Below are 20,112 nucleotides of genomic sequence, written 5' to 3'. Positions count from 1 at the left end.
ATTCGTCCAACTATCTGAACTCATAAAAAACATGTTGATAATATAATACAGAATATTTAAGTTTAATTAAGTACAGAAGTATTTAGTTCGCTTTTTAAAAAATCAAGTTATATTTCTTTGTTTAAACGTAGATTTACTGTTCTTACACGTTGCTCTGCAAACGTGAATGTCTTAAAAATGAATACATATCGGTAGGTATAATGTTCAAAGCATTTCGGAAAATACGAAACTTTTAAACAAGATACGGATAACCGAGACTCCACTATATTAACACGTTGTATGCCGCATGATTTTAACATGCAGAATATGCGAAATGAAAAAGATACGACATTAAATTATTTCATTAAATGTTTTCAAATAATCGTTGTTGAATTGAGAAAATTGCAGCAATTGAATTTGGCCGGAAGTCACCGGTGACCCCCATGGCATTCAACGCGTTAATAAAACAGTACAGTCTTTTGATTTGTTATGAAAGAAATATTAAATTTGACAATACATGATTATTTATTGGAACACTGAATATGTTACGCAGTAATTATTAAAATTATTAACTTTAGATTTTGAATATAGGACATAACTTCACTCTTGACAGGATTAAAATACCCTATTTACTGAAAATATTAAATAAGTTTACAGTTTATATTTTATGTTAATATAAAGTACGATTAATTTATTTATTTAGTTTTATACATTTAATGTAATTTATTTATTAAAAAATAATTTAGGTAAAGTTGCATATAATATGATTCAATAGAAATTAAAAAATAAAGGAGAAGGGGATTAAAAAATTTAAATGACGTTAGTTCTCCTGGTACTGTTGATAGATGACAAATTCAGACTGTGTGCAATTTACCGACAGGTTAGGTGCTAAAGAATAAGGTTAAGCAAACAGTAAACGAATATTAGGTTTGTTTCTTTAAATATTACATTAAGCACTATTTGGTTTGATATGTTTGTTTCGAATAATCTATTTTGGCACAATTCTCATACATTGGAAAGTATGTATTCTGTAAGTGTTTTTAGTATAAGTGTCAAGTGTATATGTATATTAATAACTCATTATTTCATTATAATCATTTACATAATTGTGTATTGGTCATGCGTAATATTTTCGTATCTGTTTTTTTCTAGATAAATACTAGGACATACTCATTATGTTATCCATGTTAACAGCTGCCAGATAATGCGATAAAAAACTTGTATGTAGTGATACATCAGTGTCATTTAATATAAATGCTAGCTGTTGATATTGTCTATTGTCATAATTCTTCCAGCAACATAAGTAAGAGTGAAATGCTTTGTGTATCCATTCTGGTAGAAAATCAGTTCAAAGATTGTAAGCCAGAACAAAACATAAGCTATGATTGACGATACAGTCATAGAATCACAGCCTTTTAAAGGTTTACAAGAGTTGTATGATAATGTGGATAACTTAAAGCCATGGCCACAAATTAAGGAATTAAGGGAATGTACAGACTATGTATACCATGGTCTTGACATAAGTAATCAAAATGTACATTTAACCAAGTTTGATAGAGGCGAAAAACCTAAAACATTGCTTTGCCATGATATGTTAGGTGGTTACATCGATGACAGGTAATATTCATTGAAATTATGTCATTTTACATTATTTACTATACATAATTGATTTTCTAGATTTATAAATGGTACAGATTCTCATAAATCTTATCTGTTTTATCATTGGAGTGTTATCGATATATTTGTCTACTTCAGTCATCACTTTATAACTATACCACCTTTTGGATGGATCAATGCAGCACATGAACATGGAGTGAAAATCCTTGGTACTGTAATAACAGAGAGAGAAGGTATATTGGAACCGGTACTTGAATCACAAGAAACAGCTAGAAAATTTGCAGAAGCTCTAATTCATGTTGCAAAGTTTTATAAATTTGAAGGCTGGTTGTTGAACATTGAGAATAAAATAAAACGCGAACATATTAATAATTTAATTTATTTTCTGGAATATCTAACACAACGCATTCATATAGAAATTAGAGGTTCTGAAATTATTTGGTATGATAGTGTAACCAAAGAAGGAAATTTGAACTGGCAGAATGAGCTAAATGATAAAAACATGTAAGTACATTATTTACATCTTTATAAATTTGCATATTCCTTAAATTAAGATACAATATTTCAGAGATTTCTTTTTATCTTGTGATGGCATTTATCTAAATTATACATGGACCAAGTCTAAGCTAGAGAACAGCTGCAATCTTGCAAGAAATCACAATCGAAGCATTCACGATGTTTATGTGGGATTGGATGTTTGGGGAAGAGGTTGTCCAGGAGGTGGTGGTTTTAATTCATTATATGTAAGTGTAATAGTTTACAGTAATATTATGTGTACTTTTATGCAGTCTTTCTTAAGTTACAGTCTAAAATTTACTTGCAATATTCTGCATCATAGGCTCTACAACAAATTCGAGAACAAGGTTTGTCCGTTGCAATTTTTGCATCTGGATGGACCCATGAGTTTTTTAGAGCTAGTGCATTCCACGAATTAGAGAACGCATTCTGGGCTCAACTTTTCCCATATTTATACGTTCACATTTTTATATACGAAAATGAAACGTTCAAAACGTCGTTCTGCCATGGCAACGGTAGTGCTTATTACCGCTGTGGAGAGGTAAATTTAAATATAAAATAATTAAATATGTTATTGCAAACTTGCATATCTATAACATGAATCTTTTATAGATGCAATTGGAAAAGCTCGTCATAAGAGGGAAAACTGTCTTTGTACAAAAACCATTTTACAATTTATCAATGCAGAAGCCTCAGATTTCTGTACCTATACCACATTTAAAATTCATTCGTTCTCCAGAACTACTAGAATCGAATACGGCAAATAAGGAAAAAAAATCTCCGCAGACACCAAGAGAATATATTTACGAGACTGCAATAAATACTATTCGAATATTAGGAAATACTGTAAATATCGAAAATAAATTACCCGTACTCGGCTTAAATTATTTTGAATTTCATGACGGATTGTCTTTCGAGGGTGGTGGTTGTTTAAAATTAATTACTAATGATCCTGGGTTATATCATAGGTGAGGATTATACATTTTACTGTAAAAAGTAGTTTCTTTTTTTAAATTTTGATGTTTAACTGTTTTTTTACAGATTATATTTAATCCATGTTGAATTTCAACAAGACATTGAAGCAACCATCATTTATAACGAAATAGTACCAGTTTCGGAAAATGGAGCGCAAAGCAAGCCTATATTAATATTAGGTAATAATACTGGCTTAAGATCTATTTTGCGATACAAATCAAAAAATTTATACTCAACGTGGAAAAAGTGGTAAGTTTAACAGTACCAGATAAAACAGACATGTTGTTTTATTTTATCTACTAAGTTTCATGTAAAAATTGTGAATAGATGAGATAGATTTCATGTCATTAGGATTACAGGATCTTTTCCCATTTTTTATATCTTTTTACAAAAAAGCAATTTATAATTTAAATTCTTGTATTTTCTTTTTCTGATTTAGATTTACATAATTTTATATTTTTCTACAAAAACTAACATCACTCAAAATATATTATGAATGCATACAATTCACTGTATGTAATTGTATTATTCGATACACAAATTTTAATCTAAAAGATTTACATACTAATTTCTTTGAATATGTTTGAATATTATTTTAAAGTTGAGAATTTAATTTCTTTTTCAAAATCGAAGGTGATGGAATTAGATTCACATTTAACCTACAAAGTTCTACGTGATTAACCTAATTGTTGGAGAATATAATAAACAATTGGAAATTTATTGAATAGTATTAATAACATTAATCACATAGATTATATTACATTGCACATCGCACATTAAACAAGTAACTCAGGCTAAGTTTTATAATGTGTTTATGTTGTTTCGAAATCCTTAATAGTAAAAATCAATTTTTATTTAACACTAATTGTTTTAAATATAGATGAAAAAATATAAATTTGTATAAAAGACCTGGGTATACTAATAATCGGTACCTTTTTTTTATGTTTTACTTTCATGTTGGCAGTGTTTACTTGACAAATATGAGGACCGTAAATGAAATCGGCGTATCTTTCGCGGGGAAGTGTATCTGCTATCTGGGGGAGATCATTCTAAATGCAAAGCGTCAAAACCGCTTGGGTAAGTCCATTGTCGCTTACATTCCAGAGAGGTATACACAGCACAGGTGTATTACGTCATGATAAAAGTATATCACAAGGCGAGGTTCTCGAACCGTGTAAAGAATCATTTCAAAGAGCGATGGCCCGTTTCCTCTTGCAATTGAGAACCACTTTAGTGAAAGGAACACAGGCGTTCCATGATAGAACACCTATCCGATGTAACATATAGCTTGATAAAAGCATTTCTCATCGGTGAACTTTGTATTATTAGAAGAACGGGCAGCAGACGTATTTTTTTGTTATTTGTTTTATTAGTGTAAAAGAAAAAGACCATATTGCCAAGTTATCCGGATCGGCACCGATTTTTCTTCAAATTCGATTAACTGGATTACAGATGTTTTTATTACAATTCTTACAGATTAACATTTTTGATTTTCTTCGTCCGTCATTCCATAAAGTTGGAAATATCATAAATTTTCTGTCGGGTGATGGTAAGTTTGAAAGATAGATAAAAGATAAGGCTGGGTTAAGTTTGACCCATAATAATAAAATCAGACAATAAAATATTTCACTTTATTACATCTTGTTACTTGATAATTTTTTCCCTAAGGGTTTTTTTAATCATAATAGTAGTATATTTCATACATTTCATACATTTCAGCTATTGATTCTATTAATAAACAAACAATTTGATAAAGTATCAATATATTTTAAGATCATAATGTTTTTAAATCTTTTGTTTAATTGGAAGTAAATCGGATAATGATAGCGTACAGGAAATGGGTAAACAATGTAAAGATTTAAGTTCTTTCAAAACAAATATAAAACTTCATGTAAAATAATAATCTACTGCATTAAGTGCAATGAAGTTTTATTGATTTAACAATTCCATTTTAGTGACTCATAATTAATTTGATAATCTACAAATTTTAATTCAATTTTTTTTTAAATGATACAAATATTAACAAATATTATGTATTTCTGTGTATTTTTGCTTAATATATGTTAACATATTTTGAGAAGCAATAAAGAGATAAACGTATGAACACTAAAGACATCATAAAGATAAAAATCAAACATTTAAAATTAGACTTATTTATACACATCAGGTTTGTCAGATTTCTTTACCAGATTAACACCAAATTAATGTTAATTACTTTTTATCTTGATGCTTACATTTCTAATGCATGTACAGATTTTCTTTCTAATATCTATGAACACACCTTAAAACATGAAAATGCTCTACTTTATATGAATGAATTTTGCGTGATAGTTAAAGAGACGCAATGTGTGTTAATTATTTTAAACATTTCCATTTTATTACGTGTTCTAGATTCAAATTTCCAACAAGTGCACAAAGATCCGCAACCTACGCATTAAGTAAACGTGATTGAATATTTATTAAGTCGAATACATGAGAAAGAGAATACAAGGAACAAAAGTATAACCTAATTTTAACTTCGTATTTCCGTTTCACCTCGCCGCGACCCTGTTGCTCGTGTATTTACACGATAGAAGGGTATCTGCACTCCGTGACAGCAATGTATTTAATAGAAGGACGAAAAATTCCCATTTAGCCTCCATATTTACTCGTACACACAAGGAACAAACGGTGCCGCGCGAAGGAGGTCGCGACACCATAACTTGAATAAATTTTTTCGTCCACTGATTGCGTTCTGCGGTTAACAATACTCGAAAAGATAAAATAACACTGAAAAATCATTAACTTACCATTTGCTACTCTATATACACAAAATATTTATTGAAAGAACAAAATTAATAATAAAAATGATAAACTGAACATTATAACATCACGTTATTTCATATTTTTCACCCTCTAAGAACAACGATACTTAACTTTTTTTTTTGTACTTTTTTCATTCTGTCTTTCACAGGGCAATAGTTCAGAGGTCACTGCTATTGCATGTGAAATATAAAGTACTGTAAAGGGTATAACTGAACCAATGTTTCATGTATGTCATTATTTAATGTCAAGTCTAAGTATGTACTATGAAATGTAAGCGTAGCTCGTATAAAGATGAAGCAATAACTACGACCACCTAGGATGTCTGTTATTTCTAAATGAATTTACAGATATTATATAGTACCTAGAGTACTATAATACCTTAGTAATAATTTTTTGTGAATTGTGAGTTTGAGAGATTTTGGAAATGTTTCAAGGTCATCCTTATTTTTTGAAATGACATCATTTTTTGGATTTACAATTAGTTATTTGATATTTAATAAAGGAGAAAATCCTTTCATCATAAAGGAGTTTAAGCTGTTCGACGATTGTAATTTCGCGTGGACGTAAAAACCTTTAACACTTCTTATGAAGGAAGAATCATTATTTTATTCTCGCTTTATTTAGTACCAATTAGCCTCTTACTATACGTCATTGAAATCGCCTAAACATTTATTATTCTAATAGAGTTGGAAATGTAGGTATACTGTACCATTTAAAAAGAAAGTAAATTTTCTATTCACCCTCACGCGTATAAGAATTGTTACTGGATCTTCTCGGTATCGTACAACTTCCGTAAATAAAGTTTATTTTTTTATATTTTTACAAACAGTAGAAATATTCCTGGAGGTAAAAATTATTGGTCTACCCTATATATCCAATGCTGTACAATTGTGTTTAGATAGTTAGAAAATAGTAAGGAGGATAGTTATAATTGGTAAGTGAATGATTTATTATAATGTCCACCGTAAAAAAATAAAATCAACAATATTTATATTTCGTAATTTGCTAACTAATTTGAATAGGAATACGGAATAGCGTAATAACTCGTTGATTTACGATATACCAAAAGAAAATTCATTCACCGAGTCAGCAGCAAGCATGGAGGTCTACTGTTCAATCTTGTTTATTATCAAATTCTTAATATCAAATCTGATAGTGTATGAATACTTTTATTCACTCAAAATATCACAATACTATAGACACGTATTTTTTATAGCTACCTATATTTATATTCACGGAGTGAAAATATCGCTTACTGTCAGACATGTTACATAAGAAAAGATTGTTGGACCTTTTATAAAAAATATAGAGATATCAAGAAAATTTTTAAAGTTTAGTACATGACGTTAATATAACTCAAATTACTTATTTCTTATTACTATTCTTGAAATTAGTATTTTTATTAAATGTTTTTCCCAATTTTATTAAATCATTTACGAATGAAAGAAACGAATATTATTCGAGCGTAGACAGTGCGTGTTATAGTTTCGGAATTCTATTTTAATCAATTTTGATAAATGACTGGGAAGAAGATTTTAAGAAAATAATATTATGAGAACATCTGAGAATAATTATTTTCTTTCAAATCAATATTTTAAGGAAACTGAAGCTTTTACTTATAATCGGCCAGAAACAACCTCCGAGCAATATAATTTTCTTTGACTGTAAACTTTTTTTTAACATATGATCAGCCCAGTTCAGTTAATAGGTCCGTACACTTGTCTCTCGTCCCTCGATGACTGTTCTTGGGCTATAACTTGACATAGACATACCTACAAGATCGTAAAAGATAATTGCTCAGCGTAAAGTGCTTGTCTATTAAATAATATTTGTTTTTCCACTTGTAATTGTTTTAGAAAAAATTCTGAAAAAATATGTTTATCGCCTCGACGTACACTCTACATTAAGAAACATTTCGGCGAAACATACTAATTAGTTTAAAAAATACTAATAAATAAAGACGTTATTTGAGGTATATTAACGCCTACGTTAACTTATTTTTTGTAAAAGAATAATCAGTATCTACATTTAACATTTTGTTTCTAACTGCATCGGTGTTTAGGACATTTCACGGAACAGGTTTTTTATCTTTTACTATTCTTTGTGATTCGTATGGTAATGAATAGCATAAAACACTACGTGTCGAATGCTTCTCGACATTCTATTTGTATACAAAATTCTTAAAACTATGAAATATAAAAAAATGTTATCAGATAATTATAAAAACATTGTCATTAGATAAAAGAAGAACTGTAAGTTCTGCTAAATCTGCTAAGGTTGGATTTGAAAGTACAGCTGTGGAATGATTAACAATCTGAAAGGCGCACATATAAGGTGGCCTATTTGAATCCATAAATGAAATTATTTTAGAAGCTATTCGTTATTTTAAAAGAATGTCAAATGTAATGGTTTATATTTCGATGGGTTTTCTAAGTAGATTGATTAACATATTTTTGTGGAAAATGACCTACTTTATCGATTGATGGAAAAGTAATGATTACACCTGAAAAAATAGTAGCGACCTTCATATCGTCTACACACGTTCACCTGAAGGCAAAATAAATGTGCCGAGTTATTGACCTCTCAAAACAGAAAAAATTGCTTTTTGACATTTTTTAAAGAACGAATAGTATCAAAAATAATTAGATTTATAAATTGAAATGACACTCTGTATATCCGTGACCATATATTCCATATATTTTGTTCGACTTCAAACGTTTATTTTACTAAACTGATAGAATAGTGGATATGTATTTATATGTTACATAAAAACCTATTACGTCACTGTACCAAACTTGTTTTCATCCTAACAACGCGTTTCGGATTCGGAGAGTAAATATAACAACATGTTTCAGTATAATGTCGACAGTTTTTCAGTAAAATGCACCGCAGTTAAAGGATTAAAAGAGAATATAAATAACCTGACAACTAAGTGAATGCTTAAAAAAACTTTGAAAAAGCGAATTTTAAGCTTTTGCTTTACAATGTATCGTGTTAGACTTGTAACAAAGATTTAAAACAGACTGCATCAGTTTGAATACCGTTCAATTCTTTTAACCGAAAGTGAAATATTATTCTTCTGTTATCAATATTTAATTTTTAGAGAATTCTTAGTTCTTACATAGAATATTTCCTTTTCTAGCAAATCATTAGTGACAGGCTAGTTCTAGTAAAGGTAATTATCATTCGTAACAAAATATTAATACCAGAGCGAGAACGAGTTATTTAATTTGCCAAGGCAAAAATTAACAGGATTTATTACAATGGAATCTTTCAGCGCTGAATTCGTAGAGGTAAATTGGTTTATAGTTCTCTTTATAGCTCTACTTTAGAGCGTTTGGTATTTTGTTCTATTGTGTCAAATATATGGTTATACGAATCAATAAACATATAAATGTGTTTTACAACATCTTCCAGATGTTTTCGGAAATGTGATGTTTCTTAACACATCCGCGAGCGGCAAATTTTTCGCTTTTATAATACTCATCGCCGGTGAAAGTGAAGGAAATATGAACGAAAATTTCTGACGTTGAAACACGAATAAAAATTATAAAATTTGTCTTGATACATTAGTCTTGTAACGATCTATTGTTTGAAATGAAGAACTTTCCGTTAAGAAAGTCGCAAATGGAAAATAACAGAAGAATAAGATATTTGGAAGTTATTCTGTTTGAAAATACGTGAGTTCACGTCAACGGTCGTGAATGCGTTAAACTAAATTTAATATTTCTATATAATCGCGACTCAAATCACACAGCAAACGCATTACAAAATTAAAGATGCAACAAATCTCTGTTTTAATTCTGCTTTAAATTTAGAGGATGATTTATATGGATCATTAAAAAAACAAATTCGGAATTAATATGATTCCCCATCATTAGTAATTCGTAATTACCAAATGATATGATAAAATTGATGACCCGCGAGATCATTTATCTTTGTATTACTGTGCAAATCCTGTCGAAGGTGTTTCAAGTTTAATGCTATTTTATAAACAAAAGTACTTTGGACAAAATATTTACTAATAATTACATTAAATTCAAATCATAATTTCATACTAAATTTTTTTTATTATTTTTATCGTAAATTCAATATTTTTGCCATACTATTATGTAAAACGTTCTATTTCCCAGTGTTTGGAAATATAAAAAATACAAAAAGAATGCAACTGTAAAATAGACGAATTAACATTTTATTGCATAACGGCTTTATCTATCTGATTATTTTCAGTAACCTAATCAACACAGTTTAAACCAAATTTTTCTTTATTGCATCACCGTGATTCTTTCACTTCATATCTAATTTTTCTTTTAGCTGATACACATTGTTTCTTCTTTGTGAATTCCGGTTTTTAATTCTGCTCATAACTTTTTAATGAAGATATCTAGATTATAGAAGTGCTTCCATTACTTTAAGACTGTTATACAATAGTCACTTTCGAAGTATACAAGCTTTATGCTTGGCTTCGTTATCTGATCAGCATTGTTGTACATTTGTACATTTTGTTTCATTCTTAAATTTATTTTTTTTTTATTCGTAACCTTATTGATAATATTCAAATTTTCGTACTGAAGATTTTCAATTGAATTTAGCGAATCTAAATGTTGTTTACTCTTTTTGAATATAGATTAAACATTAATTTTTTATTATCTGTGGTTAACCTCTCAGATAAACGTAGACATAAAATAAGCATCAAATTATTTTCTTTTCTAAGAAATTGTTAACGATAAAGTAGTTTCATCAATCAAAGTTGTGAAATAGATCATAGGGCAACGGGTTAAAGTAGCATTTCGACAAGAGAATAAAACACTACAACAATATAACAATACAACAAATATTAAAAATTAGTTTTAAATAAATATAAATTTATTATAATTATTATAAATTATAATTTATTATACATAGAATATTAATCAAATTAAATTATTATGAATTTAATATTAACAAAAATTAATTTAAATAAATTTTCGTTTCAAATAAAACAAAATTTTAAATATTTATCCAAAAGTCAATTTCTTCTCAATTTCTCTGCAACACTTGCGCAGTGTGCGAATACGAGTGGGAGTAACTCTATAGAAAACCTGCGTTTATCGGTTCAGTTATACTTCCTACCATAAATAATTCAAGATACGTATCGCGTTCTGTGAAATAGGCACTGTGAATGTAGAGGATCGATACCGAAATCACCGTATCACAGACGATTAAAGGTGTGGTCCATACTCTCGAGATCGCGAGCGCTGTTCCCACGGGTGTTAAAGTATTTCTCTGTCGTTAATTTCATTCGTATAAGTAAAAACAAATCACCGCAATCGATTCCTCCATCGTTGTTTCATTCAAAGTAAAGATTAATTCTCGACATTTCGATGATTCCCGCGGACATAATTCGAGCGCGTGGCACAAACGATAAGAACGTTTCATCGTCTGCAACGATAAAGTCAACGGTAGCAATTTTCAGACGCGCAGCGGCCGCTAATGGCGAACATTCATTACGACGGGTATGGTCGAAATAAACAGCCCGGTAGGATTGCTTGTTTCAGCAGTCTCGCGCAACCCAAATTACGTTTCTCCCGTGTCGCAACCGCCATTTGTAACCAGAGAATGCGACCGGCTCATTGATATTCCTGCGGTTATCGGGTCGAATTTTTTCTGCGGTTACACTTTGCATTACAACGTTTATTCCGCCTGTCTCCATACGCGTCGGTCAACCTGGCGATTACGTCGGGAACAGTTTTTGGCTCACCTTCGACTCGCCAAAATTTTGTTTCGGAACTTCTTCTGTTCTAGCAATTCTAAACATACTCGTTTTATACGTTGACTGTTGCGGTAGTCACCGATAACCGGAACATCCAAATTGTTTAATAATAAAATTACTGAGCAATTAGAGTGACTTATTTCCAATTTTTTTATAAAAATTAGGACAATATGTTTCTTGAGATTTGAACGGTCCACTAGTCTTGCATCTGTGCAAATACAAAAGTTTAATTGAAAATCTGTCGCGGGAATGCCTTGATTAATTGAAACTCTTTTAAAATTAGAATTCTGAAATGGGTTAGCTTGACCCGTCTGATAGTTTTAGTGTCAACCCATTTGCATCTTTGCTCTAAATGTGAAGCTTACTTTATAAATCAGAGATGCTCAACTGAAAGTCTTCTAAGCTTTCGTTTGAAATTAATCTGCTCCGACCGATATAGTCGAGTAACACGTAGACAACTAAAAGTTATTGTGTGCAGATTATTCCGCTTAATGATGCAGGTGGGTTAAAAACAAGTGCTAGAAGAAAATCGGTGTCAAATCAAAATATTTTGTAACAGAACTAAATAACAGTGTAACTTAAGATTTACGATACCAACTCAATGATTAACTTGCTGACTATTTCTATTATTTTATTACTTACCAATTAATTACGAATGTTCTATACATTGTTTAGGTACTTCTCGTTAGAATATTCCATTTTTATTGATTTGTATTTATGGACTTCTCTCCGTAAATAAAAGAACGGATAAATTGTTCAGTTGATAAAAAGAGGAGTAGACAAACAGATAAAGAGATAAGTTATTAGATAACTGGATAAATAGACAAATAGATTAATTATTGTAATTATTATCATCTATTCTTTTGATGAGCATGTCCGAGTGACCAAAGCGAAGGCATGACATAATTCTTGCTCAGAGGTTCAACGACACGCATATCTTTCTATTTCGCATCACTAGGGTCAATGACCAAATAATTTCACCCGGGTGAAATCTTGAAAATGTTTCTGTACGCCGTTTCAATTGCTGCGTATGAGTTTATAGTGTTTTGAACTGCGGTCTCTGGTGTATCTCATGGCGGTTAATGTCGATGTTTCGTTTGGAGACTGCTGATATTCCCATGTAATTGCGAAATGATGAAGTCGATGTGCTGGATGTTGCGGAAACACGTTTCAAACATTCAACAGTCAAATTTCAGACTGGGAAAAGGTTTTTTATTTTAGTATCTTTCCTTTTTTTGACTAACAGTGGTAATAAATATTCAGTGTGATCGTATTTACATAAGATAATGCGTAAATCTAGTTTGAATCTCGCGAGACACCATGTCGGAAGAATGTTTTATCTCTTCAATCTGTGTTCTACGTAGCAAATTTTTTCCATTGATTCTCATTATCAAAGCATTCTTTACAAAGCAATATATTTAAAAGATATGAAATCATGTGATTTCTTTGCGATAGAAATATTTTTCAATTAAACATCGATGTTCCAAATATCTGTGAATAAACGCTTTTTGACATAAAGTTTTAGATCTAATAAACAATCCTGATTTAAAATAATATTGTCTATCATCGAGTTGCAAACAAATGTAAAAGTACGTGCGTAGTTTTTAAAAATGTTTAAAAGATCTTAGAAACTTTGCAATCCTTTTACTTACATTTTTTTATTAAATTAAACAAATTAAACCGTACAATGAACTTATTAACAATTTCATTCTCATTATATATTACGAACAGTTTCTTAACAAAAAGGTGCTTTTCCTTCATTTCGACGCGTTATATATAAATTGGGACATTCGTTCGGCTGGATTGCCGAAACGGACCACTGTGCGACGCCCTCAATTGTAAACGGATAATCAGTGGGCCTGTCCACAGCATTTCCATAGAAATTCCCGGCATTCGACGTCGCTGTCGGCTCGGCAGGTTAACAAGGGAGGAACGTTCATATTTACAAGATGAGATCAGACTGTTTTCCTGCTTGGCCAAGGCAATCTAGTCGCCGTTTCACGATACGGCGGGAGAGAAAAAGAAGAAAGGACGAGAGAGCGCCGGCTCGTGCCTCTCCCGACCAAGGAAACATTTCCAACGGTCTTTCTTCGACTCCCATCGCGTGCGCGCGCGGGCAGGCTTCGGCATTCCGCGCACCATTTCCTGCAACCGAACGCAGTGTTCGGTGCCGCGAAAGTAAAACGTGCCTGGTCATCCAGGTGAACGCCGCCGATTCGAGAACCGCGATATTGATGGGACCGTTCGTAGAATAATAAACACCGTTCGGTTTATTTCGAGCTGGCCACTGTCAAGGTGGCGTAATTAGAGGATTGGCCATGTTTCTAGGCTTAGAAAAGGTGAGCGAGGTGTGTGGAAGTGGATGAAAGAAATTTAACCCTTGATAGACGTTCGGAGTATAGGCGTTTCTTTCAATGGTAACTTCTATATATAACGACGGTATTTTATTAAGTATATTTTATTTAATAATGAATAAATGTAATATTATATAATGTAATATAATATAGAATAATATAATATAGTATAATATAAAATAATATAATATAATAGATAATATGTACTTTCCATAAAATATCAATAAAATTTAAAGAGAAAATCTCGTCAACATCCTATATGTTAAATAAAAACACGTATGAAGGTAACTTAGTTTTCATTACTCACGGTAAAGTTTTTATAATTGTTATTTTTCGATTCTGTATTTTGGTTCTGCATTTATTTCAGAAACTTAGATTTTTAAGATAGACAATGTAGATGTCCAGTCACAGTAAAAGCACCTGGTATTCTAAATATCCGATTATAAAATGACATCGGAGCGTGGGAATTTTTGAGGGTCGAATTTTCATATACCTGGAAAAAAGACCTCTTGTTTGTTTATGTTTTCCTATTAAGAATCTGTGACAGGTTTCGAAAAGGGTGTATTCCTTCTGTCATAGACCTAGAAAATCCACCAGTGTATAATATATTGAACATAAAAATAAATTGGAAAGTAAAACAATAAAATGGAATAATTTATTTTTTAGGATAAACAATATATACGTGTCGAATAAGAGTAACAACACCAGGCGTTGTACCTAATTTAAAAGTGTGATCGAAGCGTGGGAACTTTTGGGGGTCGAATTTTCATATACCTGAAAGGAAAAGTACTCTTGCTCGTTTATGTTTTCCTATTGGAAATCTGTGGCGAGTTTCTAAAAGGATATACTCTTGCGGCCTTAGATCTAGAAAATGCCTTCAGACTACAAAACATTGCGTCACATTGTATAAGGGAATATAAAATTATAAAACAAACAATAGAAGTAATTTGTTTTTTGGGATAAACAATATAAGTGTTAAGCCACACTAAAAACGCTTAGTATTCTACTTGTAGGCAAATTGGCATTGAACCGTAAGAACTTTTGAAGGTAGAATTTTCACATACCTGGAAAAAAGGTACTCTTGCTCGTTTATGTTTTCCTACTGGGAATCTGTGGCGAATTTCTAAGGGGGTATATTTTTGCTCCCTTAGATCTAGAAAATTCATTTAAGATACAAAATATTGGAACAGATTATGCAAAGGAATACAGAAGTTGTAAAACAATAAATTTGAATAATCCATTTTTTCGGATAAACAACATAAATATTGAATTCGAGTAAAAATACCTGGTAATCTACACTGAAACTTCCAGGTTTATAGCAGCGACAGTAGGTTTAACCCTCAACAATTCAGGTTGTTTTGTAATCTATCAGCAACTGCAACTAATTTTTATAGTATTTCTAGCGAAAATGAGAAATGCTATAACATTTCTTCGATTTTTTATTTTCCTTCTTAGTAGAAAATTTGGATGTGTGGAAAATCGAATAATTTTAAGGTGGTTTCTTTAAGATTCATTAAAATATTTAATATTATAACTGGTGCAATATTTGAGCCTACAGAGTTCAAAGGGTTAAAGGTGCACAATGGTAAGAGGGGATATCCACTCGTAGCGCTTGGTTGGTGCTTATGGAGGGTTGGTTTCTGCACGTCCTTGTTATTGGCCGAGCCACGAGTAAAGGTGGAGCGAGCAGTTTAATCCTACCATCTGTGCACTTTTAAACCTATGGTCAGCACTATAAACCTGGAAACAATACTGCAAGTACCTGTTTGGAAAATGTCGCAGCGTGAGAATTTTTGAGGATCGAATTTTCATGTACCTGAAAGAAAAGCTCTTGCTCGTTTATGTTCTCCTATTAAGAGTCTGTGCCAAATTTCTAAAAGTGTGTATTCCTTCTACCTTATATCTAGAAAATTCATACAGTACACGAAATACTGCATTAAATTCGCAAATACAGAAGTTGTAAAACATTAATTGGATTAGCTTACTTATCAGGATAAACGATATAAGTGGTTCACAGTATATGAAAGAACCTGGTATTCTACTTGTAATTATAAAGTGTTATCGAAGCGTGCGAATTATTGAGGGTCGAGTTTTCATGTACCTGGGAAAAAGAGCTCTTGTTCGTTCATGTTCTCCTATTAAGAATCTGTGACAAGTTTCTAAAAGGGTGTATTCCTTCTGCCTTAGACCTAGACAATTTATACAGTATACAAAATATTACATCAAAGACCTGGTATTCTACTTAATTGAAAAGTGTCATCGAAGCATGAGAATTTTTGAGGGTTGGAGTTCTCATATACCTGAAAAAAAGAACTCTTGCTCGCTCATGTTCTTCTATTAAGAATCTATAACAAATTTCGGATTGTATGAGAAAATATAGAATTATGAAAGAAAGGAATAATTTAAGACCAACAATATGGGTGCTGAATCAGTAAAAACACCTGGTATCTTACAGTCCTGCCACCGCGTTAGCCAGAACGACCTTAACACGTTCGCTACCAGCGTTTATGGGAGGAAATAAATAAATCGTCTAAATAATATATCGAAATAATGTAACTGGAACAAGTTATTGAGTTCTTAAATATAATACCGTAGCTTATAACTTTAAAGAACAATATCTATAAGATTATTTTCACTTGCTTTATGTAAAATATAAGCTTGTACCCGTCACAAATATGTGACGCTGATAGCGAACGTATTAACACATTGTTAACCGGCAATTTTACGCAGAAGCTATTTAATGTCACCGGTTATTCCGTAATTAACACTAGGTTTACCAGTATTCATTGTACAGTTTATCTATTGTTTCTAGAAAAGTTGATATTCGTTTAATTAGATTTTGAAAATTATAAATTTAAAAATGGATAATTAGAATACATATTCAAACCCGTCGAAACATTTACTAAATAATGTTTATAAAATTGAATGTGCGTCAAATTGATACGTTCCGTAAACCTAGCGTTAAATACGAAAGTGAAACGATCTAAATAAAACTTCAGTATACTTTATTTATCTTATACATAATGAATTGAAATGAAACTTTGGACGTACCTGTTATATAACTTCGAATATTTTGTTTTTACGATATCTTATATTGTCCTATGTTTCAAAAATTGAAATAGCTAATGCAAGTCCAAACACGAGTTAACTCGTGACCGGTCAACAATGTGTTACTGTCCCCATGCACGTTGAAATCTGCAGCGATGCAGGCATCTCTACAAGTGATGGGTTTGAGTCTTTCAAAGTTTCATAATACATGTTGCACTTGAACAAAAAGTCGAAAAGGCTCAGACCCATCGCTAGTAGCAATGCTTGCATCGCTACATGTTTTAGCGTGTATGCAGGCCTTCAGGTTTAAAAGTGCACAGAAGGGGTAAGGAAACTCTTCCACTCACGATGCACGTGCCGCCTCGGCTTTCGACGCATGATCATTATTGGCGCTGCAATAACACAGAATGAAAGCGAGACCGAATACGATGAAATGAGACGTAACGATAGAAAACAAAATTCTCTATAATTCCGCCTTATGCCGTCGCATTCGGCCTCGCTTCCGTCCTTTGTGATTGCCGCGCGCCAATAATGACCATAGCTCGAAAGTCGAGGCGGCCCGAGCATTGTGAGTGGAAGAGTTTCCTTGCTCCCGTGTACTTTTGAACCAATGGTCGCTCTGGCGAGAGCAGGAATGTACCTGTTTGGAAATTGTCGTCGATGCGTGAGAATTTTTCAGGGTCAAATTTTCATATACCTGTGCAAAAGAACTCTTGCCCGTTTATGTTCTCTTATTAAGAATCTGCGACAAGTTTCTAAAAGGGTATATTCTTGCTCTCTTTGATCTAGAAAATTCATTCAGTATGCAAAATATCGAGTCAGATTACGCAAAGAAGTATTGAATTGTAAAACAATGAATTAGAATAATTTACTTTTTAGGATAAACAATATAGATGTCGAGTAAGGGTAACAACACCAGGCATTCCACCTAATTTGAAAGTGTGGTCTGAGCGTGGGGATGATTCAGGGTCGAATTTTCATGTAGCTGGAAAAAGAACTCCTGCTCGTTTATGTTTTCCTATTAAGAATCTGTCACAAGTTTCTAAAGGGGTGTATTCCTTTTCCCCCAAATCTAGAAAATTCATACAGTTGACAAAATATTACATCACATTGTGTAAGAGAATATATAATTATAAAACAAACCATTGGTATTGGCTCGCTTATGTTTTCCTGATATTTTATATGATTCTAAAGTGTCATTGCAGCGTGAGAATTTTTGAGGGTCGAATTTTCATATACCTGGAAAAAAGAACTCTTTCTCGTTTATGTTCTGCTATTAAGAATCTATGTCAAGTTTCTAAAAGGGTATACTCTTGCTCCCTCGGATCCAGAAAATTCATTCAGTGTGCAAAATATTGCGTCAGATTACGTAAGGAAGTGTTGAATCGTAAAACAATAAATTAGAATAATTTACTTTGTAGGTTAAACGATATAGGTGTTGAATCAGAGTAAAAACGACAGGCATAGGAAACTGTTATCGAAGCGTGGGAATTTTTGAGGGTTAGAATTCTCGTATACCTGAAAAAGAGCCCTTCTTCGCTTATATTTTCCTAATATTAAAGGTGCAAATTGCAATTTGCACCTTTCATTGGCAATGAAAGTACAGTTCGCCTCTTCCGAACTGGAACCCGCTTCATCGGCTACACAGTTTGGGGGGCAAGGAAAGACGTCCACTCGCAGTGCTCGGTTGAATTATCATGGCGGCTGAATTTCAGCACATTCTTGTTATTGGCCGTCTGCTTTCTTCGTCCCGGGACTATACCTGTAACAAGAATGTGCCGAAACTGAGCTGTCATAATAATGCTCTTGTCCCAACTGTAAAGCCGATTGGGCGGGTTCCAGTTGGGAACAGGCGAATTGTATTTGCTGGACGCGGCAGGAAATGAATTATGGTGAAAAAATTCTAGGTACGCCGTATTGTAATTTATTGAAACAAGTTGCATTTATAGTAATGTATATATGCTCTAAATTATTTATATATAAATTATGTATGTATGTACATGCAAAGTTAAAAAGAAATATTTAACAACGTGTAAACAAACTGCGAAACACATTTAAATATGAATAACGCGCAGCATTCGAATATTTTCGTTGCTAACTGTATATACATTTGGTTTATTGGAAGAAATATCTTAATTCATAATATCGTGTTTGCCTCGTTTTTCTTTTCATTTTTTATTTGAACATATTTACATTCAACAATGCAGAGAAAATACACAGAAAATATATTAGAAATATGAAAAACGTGAGGAAAGTTGTTGAACATTACAGTAATTTCGCTTGAATCGATCGACACGAGATTAATGCAGTCACGCAGAAATGCACTCTAGAGAAACCCAGATTTACTATTGAAACACTTCACTTGGAATAACATCTTTCACACTTGATCGAAATCACAGGTTAGAAGTTTTAAAACACCGTTTACTCGTGGTTTTCTTTTATTCCGTGGTATGTAATGTTATGCTACTCCAATTGCTAAAACAGGATACGTTTACACATTACTTTGTCGACGATTGTGATCTAAGTATTGTTAAATTAATTAAACACATACGGCTCATTTATTTGTTGATCAAATTTCAAACTGGATATATAATTAATCAATAAATTGAGTGATGCATTAATTATTATTAGTGACCTAATTATTTGTGTACATGCGAAAATTAACTATTGGTAATCTAATAATTAAACTTCGTTGAGATATATGAGATACAAAAAGGTTAAAAGAGCAGTCGTAATAAATGTGATGAATCGTGACTGCACATTTCTCGTTTCATTAACACTAAACTTACGGATATTTATCGTACAGTTTATTCTGTTGTCCCGTCTGATTCGATAATTAACGTTATAAGGAATCGAAAGAAAGAGAAGAATTCGAAAGGCATATAAAAAGGGAATGCAGTGTTTTACTGTGTAGAACTGAGATTTGTATCAAGTGTCCGCAAACAAGAAAGGGAAAATGGATCAATCTTACACAGTCCGCTACTCTGGAAGAATCTGCCATTGATCCGTAACTAAAATTAATGCTTTTCTTATCCTGCATTCCTCTTAACAGCTTTCGTTTTTTCC

The 20,112-nt window shown here is 32.0% G+C and overlaps 1 protein-coding gene across 8 annotated transcripts in view; it reads left to right on the top strand.

The window, feature by feature from the left end:
• The first annotated feature begins 707 nt into the window (after window positions 1-707).
• Window positions 708-20,112, top strand: part of LOC116426684 (Endo-beta-N-acetylglucosaminidase) — a 48,346-nt gene continuing 28,941 nt past the window's right edge. The window contains exons 1-11 of one of the 8 annotated variants that reach the window (XR_012999139.1): window positions 742-906; window positions 1,132-1,199; window positions 1,275-1,596; window positions 1,657-2,100; window positions 2,165-2,339; window positions 2,435-2,653; window positions 2,725-3,080; window positions 3,154-3,336; window positions 4,052-4,164; window positions 4,564-4,636; window positions 5,479-5,600. Coding sequence is in view for 7 of the 8 variants with exons in the window: in XM_076369898.1 (XP_076226013.1) it covers window positions 1,361-1,596; window positions 1,657-2,100; window positions 2,165-2,339; window positions 2,435-2,653; window positions 2,725-3,080; window positions 3,154-3,336; window positions 4,052-4,226 (1,788 nt within the window). In the remaining variant the exon portion in view is untranslated. The other 7 variants (XM_076369898.1, XM_076369900.1, XM_076369901.1 and 4 more) reach the window with 7 other exon arrangements.

Source organism: Nomia melanderi, chromosome 8, assembly GCF_051020985.1.
Source record: "Nomia melanderi isolate GNS246 chromosome 8, iyNomMela1, whole genome shotgun sequence".
Lineage (NCBI taxonomy): Eukaryota > Metazoa > Arthropoda > Insecta > Hymenoptera > Halictidae > Nomia > Nomia melanderi.
This window is presented reverse-complemented; position numbering and strand designations above follow the sequence as displayed.